This window comes from Aotus nancymaae, unplaced genomic scaffold, assembly GCF_030222135.1.
Source record: "Aotus nancymaae isolate 86718 unplaced genomic scaffold, 86718_ANA_hifiasm-v0.15.2.pri h1tg000028l, whole genome shotgun sequence".
Lineage (NCBI taxonomy): Eukaryota > Metazoa > Chordata > Mammalia > Primates > Aotidae > Aotus > Aotus nancymaae.
In genome coordinates this window covers 8,942,832-8,950,423 of record NW_026988441.1, presented here as the reverse complement: position 1 = coordinate 8,950,423, position 7,592 = coordinate 8,942,832, and the positions used below count along the sequence as shown (strand labels likewise).

General features: G+C 53.6%; 1 protein-coding gene across 1 annotated transcript; it reads right to left on the bottom strand.

Moving 5' to 3' along the window:
* Positions 1-238: 238 nt before the first annotated feature.
* Positions 239-4,892, bottom strand: PGLYRP1 (peptidoglycan recognition protein 1). Its single transcript, XM_012446728.3, has 3 exons — positions 4,232-4,892; positions 1,386-1,507; positions 239-514 (listed from the first exon to the last, which is right to left on the bottom strand). Exons 1-3 carry the CDS (start codon positions 4,516-4,518, stop codon positions 333-335), a joined length of 591 nt encoding a protein of 196 aa, XP_012302151.2. The 5' UTR covers positions 4,519-4,892; the 3' UTR covers positions 239-332.
* Positions 4,893-7,592: the final 2,700 nt, after the last annotated feature.

Here is a 7,592-nt window from a genome sequence, read left to right as displayed (position 1 = left end):
TGCCCAGGAGGACCCCCAGCTGCTACTGTGACATCCAGGCCGCCGTGGTGCTGATTCCTGGGCTCTGACCTGAGACCTCTGGGTTCTGAGCTGTGATGTTGCTCTCGAGCTGGGATCTCCGGGGTCTTGGTTCAGGGCCGGGGCCTCTGGGTTCGGAGCACCAGTGAGGAGAGTGCTGGGAGGGAGAGGGTGGGAGGGAGAGAACGAGGGGAGAAGCGTGGCGGGACCTGCCCAGGAATCCATTTTGAGCTGCAGCTGCACCTTTATTGGAGGAGGTGGCAGTGGGGTTTTGGCCGTGGGAGGAGAGGAATGGGGTGCCGCCCAGCAGGGCCTCAGGTGGCGCGGTAGCGTGGCCAGTTCTGGATGATGTTGTAGAGCTGGTCGCCTGGAGAGAGCGTACGCTGCACATCCCGGTGCCCTTTGACCTCATATTTGGAGCTCAGGGCTCTCTGAGCCACGCCGCAGGCCAGTAGACTCTGGGCTGCCCGGAGGGCCCGGGCTGGGGGTACCCGATCTGGGGGAGGCAGAGGCAGGAGTGAGGCGGGGGCTTCCCAGAAGGGCAGTGGTAGTGTAGGGTAGTGGGTTTGATTGTGTCCTCTGAGCTGGACTTCACTCTCTGTGCCTCAGTTTCCTCATCCGTGAAAGGAAAGAATAATGGCACCTACCCACAGGACTGTGGGAGGGTAAGAGGAATTACTTTGACGTAAAGTCCACAAAATGGCACCTGGCACAGAAGAAGCCATTAGCAAGCCTTGGCAGTCATAGTGACGATTGCATATTCTCATTCCCCTGTCTCCAGACCTCTGACTCCTGCCCACAACAATAGCTAACATCAATCAGGTGCTTCTTAGGGACTGTGGCCTGGCATAAGGATTTTTTTTTTTGATATATGGAGTCTTGGTCTGTCACCAGGCTGGAGTGCCGTGGTGTGCTCTTGGCTCACTGCAACCTCCACCTCCTGGGTTCAAGCTACTCTCCTGCCTCAGCCTCCGCAGTAGCTGGGACTACAGGCACCTGCCACCACGCCTGGCTAATTTTGGTATTTTTAGTAGAGATGGGGTTTCACCATATTGGTCAGGATGATCTCAGTCTCCTGACCTCGTGATCTGCCCGTCTCAGCTGCCCAAAGTGCTGGGATTACAGGTGTGAGCCACTGCGCCTGGCTGGCGGAAGGATTTTTGTATCAATCAGCTAATTCTCACCCCCACCCTGTGGTTGGGAATGACCCCCATTTTCCAGTGGTGGAAACGAGGCTCAGAAAATGGAGTCACTTGCCCGAGGTCATGGAGCTTGTAGGAGGTGGAGCCTGTCAGCCAGTGGCCATGTCCCCGCCCTCCTCAGGCCCCACGTGAGCCCCCATCCCAACTGGCTGGACAGTTACTCACCCATGTAGTTGCCCATGAAGGTGATGCCGATGGACATGGTGTTCCAGAGGTGACTCGAGTGGTCTCCCTTGAAGCCCCAGCCACGGCCCTCATATACGAGCCCGTCTTCTCCAATCAGGAAGCTGCATGGGGAGGTGGGGGGCTTGATGAATGAGGGAGGGCTTCCCGAGAGGGACTCCTGCCCTTTCCTCCACTCGCCTTGCCTCTGTTCCTGCCCCGGGACACACAACTTCCCCAGCATCCTTCTCGTCCCTTAATTTCCCACGACTGTTAAGAATGACTGTGATCATTTATTGGGCCCCTGGCATGTGCCAAGCACAGCTCTGCATGAAGCCTTTTTTCCATCCTCACTGCAACCCTGTAAGTCACCACCACCCCCATTTTATATAGGCAGAATCAGAGCGATAGAATCGCCTGCCCCGCGTCACAGCCCATCAGGGGCACAGCTGGGGTTTTCACCCAGGCCTCCGAGGTCCCCACCCATGTGATCTTGTGCCTTGCTCCCTCCTGCCTCCCTTGAGGATTTCTGGAAGCCTCGTTTTGCTGAATCCTTGCAGGACTGCCCTCTGAGGCAGGGACTGTTAACATCCTCATCTTAAGCTGAGAGAGCTGAGACTCAGAAAGCGACATGATTTGTACAAGCTCCTCAGAGCCCCTTTCGTCTCAGAACTCTGCCCTCACCCCAGCCTGCTTCCTGCCCTCGGGGTCCACTGGGGTGACAGGATCAGAGACTCAAAGTTGGTGTCACAACCAGATACCGACCCTGGAGCCCCAGCACCTGCCTCTTGGAGGTTTCCAAGCCTGGCAAGATCCTTAAGGCTGATTCATTCAGCACGTCTGATTGAACGCATCTGACTTGGCACATGGGAATGAACTAGAACATCAGTGTCTTGGAGCTGCAGTATGTCCAGCTCAGCCTTGGTGCTCACAGCATCCTTAAAGATGCACGGAATGTCGGAACTTCCGAATCTTGAGTCCTGAATCTGCCGCTTAGGAAGCCAGCTCCCAGAATCTGGCCCTGGTGATGCCGGCTGCTGGGACTGGCTGGTTATGGCCGTGCCTTATTCCTGGTGCCTGGCATGGCAGTGGAGGGGTGGGGGGTGGTTGGTTCTCCCTGGTCGTTTGTTGCATGAATGCATTTAAACCTCAGCCACCATTGCCAAGCGGGCACGGTCAAAAGCCCCATTTATGGGTGAAGAAACTGAGGCTCAGAGGGAGAACGTGACATGACCTGGAAAGGGGATTCAGAACATTAGAACCAGATTCTGAATCCTAAAAGCTGAGCGCCAGACTTCAGGCTGCTTCTCTATGTGGTGGTGTAGACCCGAGGCTGCAGAGCCATGACTTCGTGGGAATGCTTAGAATTCAGCACTTGAGTCTTGGAAACAAAACCTTGAATTTGGAGTCTTTGATAGACTCTTGGAAGAGCTGGGAATACCTTTGGAAACCTCTAGACTTCTTTGGGTGGGATCTGGTTTTTTTTTTGTTTTTTTTTCATGACATAGCCTTAGGAGGTCCTGAGAACATGTGACCCCGGGTGGGGTCTATTGAAGCGGTCTCTGGGGACCTGGGGATCTGGGGACCCATGTGTTCCTCCAGTAAGCTCTGCAGGGGATTCTGATGCTTACCTGGGTCTGAGAGCCTGCAGGGTTCAAACCTTCCCTCTCCTTGGAAACCCTCAGGCTGGATTGCAGCCCATTGTAAGGAGGCGGTAACTGGTAAGCGTGGCTGGGACGCGCTTCAGCCGGCACCCTTTAGAGTCTGTTCTCCCCACGGCCGCCAGAGGGAGCCTCTTACACCAGCCCCCGTCCCTGCTCTGCACGGAAGCCTCCCGTGGCTCCCATCTCACAGTAAAAGCTACAGTTTTCACTGTGGCCCACAAGGCCCTGCCTGGTCCCGCCCTTTCCTCATTTCATTCTGCTCCTCCGGCTGTGTTCAGCCACCTTGTCCTTCTCACGGGACCCCCCCACTCAGCCCCACTGGCTTTGCGTCCTGCACCCCTCCGTCAGCTCCCATATCCCAGAGCCAAAGGCAGCCGTTCTCCGGGAGGCCTTCTCTTGCCCCACCCTTCCAAGGAGCTCGTATGGGGCTGGCCCCAGCCTGAGGTCACCCTCCCTCACCTCGTTCCTTTCATCCATCACTTCTGTCACCCTCTGAATTCACCTGTGGCCTTGGCTTGTTTCTCCCTGCTAATCTTTAAACCCTGGGAGGCTAGAGTGGCACGGTTCTCCATGGCACATCTGGCGCGCTGCCTGGCACATAGTAGGTCTCTAAAGGCAATAGCCCATGGCTTTGCGAGCCCCGGTGTGCCAGGCAGTGTCCTAGGTGCTTTGCCTGTATTGGTTCATTTAAGGAGCAGGTGGGGCGCAGTCCCTTGGACTTTGCTGAGGAGGAAGCTGAAGCTGGAAGGACCTGCCCCAGCTGGGGAGGGACCTGCCTCAGTCCTCAGCCAGAGTAAGCTGAGCCGACCCTGGAACGTGGCTCCGCACTGAGTCAGCCTGGTTTTCTGTCTTCTAACAAAGGCATCAGGCATCAGGAAGGAGTGCCTTCAAAAGGTGTTGCGGACACGTTGGTGTGTGTTAGGCAAAGCCTGCCCCTTCCTCCTGGGAGCGAGGCTTGGATTTCAGCCCTTCCCCACCTCCCCATGGCATCTTTGTGCTGTACGCTCCTGCCCCGTGTCTGCCCCGGCCCACATGGTGACCCAAGGGAGAAACGAGAACCGCGAGGTTCAGTAAGCTGCCCGGGGTGTCAGCCGGGTGACCCCAGCACCGGTCCCGCTGGCGGGGGCTTGCACACCTTTGCCTCTGGGGTCCCCAGTCCGGCCCGTGCCTCCCCGCTGCACTCACTTGTAGGCCACGTCGCACCAATCCTGTCTCTTCATGTGGTAGTACTGCACATTCTGGGCCTGCTGCTGGCACGAGGCCGGGGTGTTGCAGCTGCTGCCCGCCGTGTGCGACACCACCACGTAGCGCACGGGCTGGCTCAGGGGCGTGATGCACTTTGACGCCAGGGCCCCCCACTCCCTCCGTGGCACTATGGGGCTGCAGCAGGCAGGGGCTTCTGTATTCTGAGCCTTCCCGAGTCGAAGGAGGCTGAGGAGAGCCCAGGCGAGCAGCGCGCGGCGACGGGACATAGCGGCAGGGGCGCGGGGACCGCTAGGAGTGCGCAGTGGTGGGGCCGCCTTTATCTGCTGGGGGATTCGGGGAGTGGCCCGGAGAGTCTTGCTTCACACCCTGCCGGTACTTCCCCGCTTGTCCAGCAGACCCCAGACTCGGCTTCCTTCTCTGGCAGGGCCAGGGCGGGATGCACAGGGTTTGAGGTCTGGGTCGTGCCCACGGCAATGACAGGGCCCCTCGCTCAGCAGGGAGGGACGCACAGGCCCCTGGGCGCTTTGCTCCGCCGTTTCTGGAAGACTTGGGGCCGGGATCCCGGTCCTGCTTGTCTCCTCTCAGTGGAACATTGAACAACTCAACAGGAACTTACACTGCAGAGGCCTGGGGCATTAGCACATCTTCTCCCCGCAAGGATTGAGGTGACAAAGGTGCCTATTTTAAAAACACTTCCTTCTCCCAGGTCCAAGCCTGATGCCATTTACCCTTGCAGCAAACTTAAGAGTTAAGTATCTGGAAGCCCATTTCACAGAGGAGTAAACTGAGGTTGGGAGCAGGGAAGTCACGGGCTGAGACACTGGACTCACTGGAGTCCCGCGTCTAGAGCCAGACTGCCTGCGTGTGAATCCCGGACACTCAGTGTGCGAGAGCCTGCAAGGGATTTTTAAAAATGTGTATTTAAAAATATTTTTTAATTTTATTTTTTATAAATAATATTTTACTACTTTTTTTTTTTTTTGAGAGGGAGGTTTGCTCTTGTCACCCAGGCTGGAGTGCAGTATCGTGATCTTGGCTCACTGCAACCCAACTTCTGCCTCCTGGGTTCAAGGGATTCTCCTGCTTCAGCCTCTGGAGTAGCTGGGATTACAGGCACGCACCACCATGCCCAGCTAATCTTTGTATTTTTAGTAGAGACGGGGTTTCACCATGTTGGTCAGGCTGGTCTTGAACTTCTGACCTCAGGTAATGCGCCCGTCTTGGCCTCCTAAACTGCTGCGATTACAGGCGTGAGCCACTGCACCCGGCCTAATTTTTGTAATAATAAAACTATATATATATGGAGAGAGATGGGGTCTCACCAGCTTGCCCGTGGTTGGTCTTGAACTCCTGAGCTTGAGCCATACTCACCACAGCCTCCCAAGGTGCTGGGATTACAGGCATGAGCCACCGTGTCTGGCCACGCTGCACGTGATTCAACCTTCCCGTGGGGATGATATATAAAGTACCCAACTCAGAGGGTTGATGAGGGATTAGTTGAGTTGCAGAAGCAGAGCCCTTAGAAGGTGTCTGGCACAGAAGGCCACAGGCCTACCCCTGGGTCTGGAACTCCAGCCTGCTCTTGGTAGGAAGAAAAATGCTTCATACACGGGTACCTCTGGCAGCTTAGTTAGGGAGAGGAGGGAATCTGGGGTCTGGAGAGGAACAGCCATTTGCCCAGGGCCAGAGTGGGTTGGGGTCACCTGTTGGGACAGAAGGCTTTCCTGGGCCCTCTGTCCTGCCCAGGTCCGCTTCCTGTGCCTTCCCAGTGCTCGTGGTGAGTTCAGGGCAGACTGCCTGGTTCGCTCTTCTTCCCCTTCTACTTTACTGGCTCTAAAAAATTACAAAAGGGATCTCTCATTTGCTCTCTGACAAGGAAATCAAAAGAAATAAATTACAAAAGTAACACATGCTTTAAGAAGTTGAATTGGTACAAAATGTTAGTCACCTGTGTCCCACCCCTCCAGCTCTGCCCACCTGAGGCCACCTGGGAACAGTATGGTGTGTTTTCTCTTTCTTTTTTCTTTCTTTCTTTTTTATTTTTTTGAAACAGAGTCTCCCTCTGTTGCCCAGGCCGGAATGCAGTGGCTCAATCTGGGCTCACCGCAAGCTCCGCCTCCCATGTTCAAATGCCTCCCAAGTAGCTAGAATTACAAGTGTGTGCCACCATGCCCAGCTGATTTCTGTATTTTTGTAGAGAGCTTTTCACCATATTGGCCTGGCTGGTCTCGAACTCCTGACCTCAGGTGATCCACCTGCCTTGGCCTCCTAGAGTACTGGGATTACAGGTGAGCTACCGTGGCTGACCAGTGTGGTGTGCTTTCATCCTCTGTGTTCTGCATTCTCATGTACATTGTACTCATGCTGTTATTGAATTGTGCACTAGGCATCTGTAGCACTTTTCAGAAATTATCCTATACTCACAATAAGCTTGCAAGATACGTTATTATTAACCCCTTTTACAGTTGATGAAACGGAGGCTGGTGGGGCAGGTGATGATCACATACAGGAGGTGGTGAAACCAGGGTTTGGCCACGGGCTTTCTGCCTCCAGAGTTGTAAACCGTATTCTTCTCCGTACAAACTTATATAAGGACATTAAAAAAGAACTAAACCATCTGCCTCAATGTTACCTAATATTTTATGGGCATCTCTCAAGTGCAGTACATCTAATTCTAATTTATTCTTTATAATAGTTGCACAATATGCCATAGTATCAGTTCAGCATTGTGGATCTTTTAGTTTTTGAAGGTTTTCCAGTTTTCTTCCCCCACTACACAAAATAGTTTCAGATATACATCCCTATGCACTGGTGCATTTATAAGTAAATTATAATCACAGTTATTAGGTCAAAGAGTATACATATTTAATTACTATGACTAGATTGTTTTCCCCCAAAAGCTAGTAATACTTCATATTTTTCTTTTCTTTTTTTTTGAAACAGAGTTTTCACTCTTGTTACCCAGACTGGAGTACAATGGCACAATCTCAGCTCACTGTAACCTCCACTTCCAGGTTCAAGCAATTCTCCTGCCTCAGCCTCCCAAGTAGCTGGGATTACAGGCATAAGCCATCACACCGGGCTAATTTTTTGTATTTAGTAGAAATGGGGTTTCACCATGTTGATCAGGATGGTCTTGAGCTCCTGACCTCAGGTGAACCACCTGCTCCAGCCTCCTAAAGTGCTGGAATTACAGGCGTGAGCCATGGCACCCAGCAATAATTCCTATTTTTCACCAGTAATGTTTTGGAGCCTCCTCACCCCAGAAATGGGTGTTATTACCTCTTTTTTTTTTTTTTTGAGATGAAGTCTCACTCTGTCACCCAGGTTGGAGTACAGT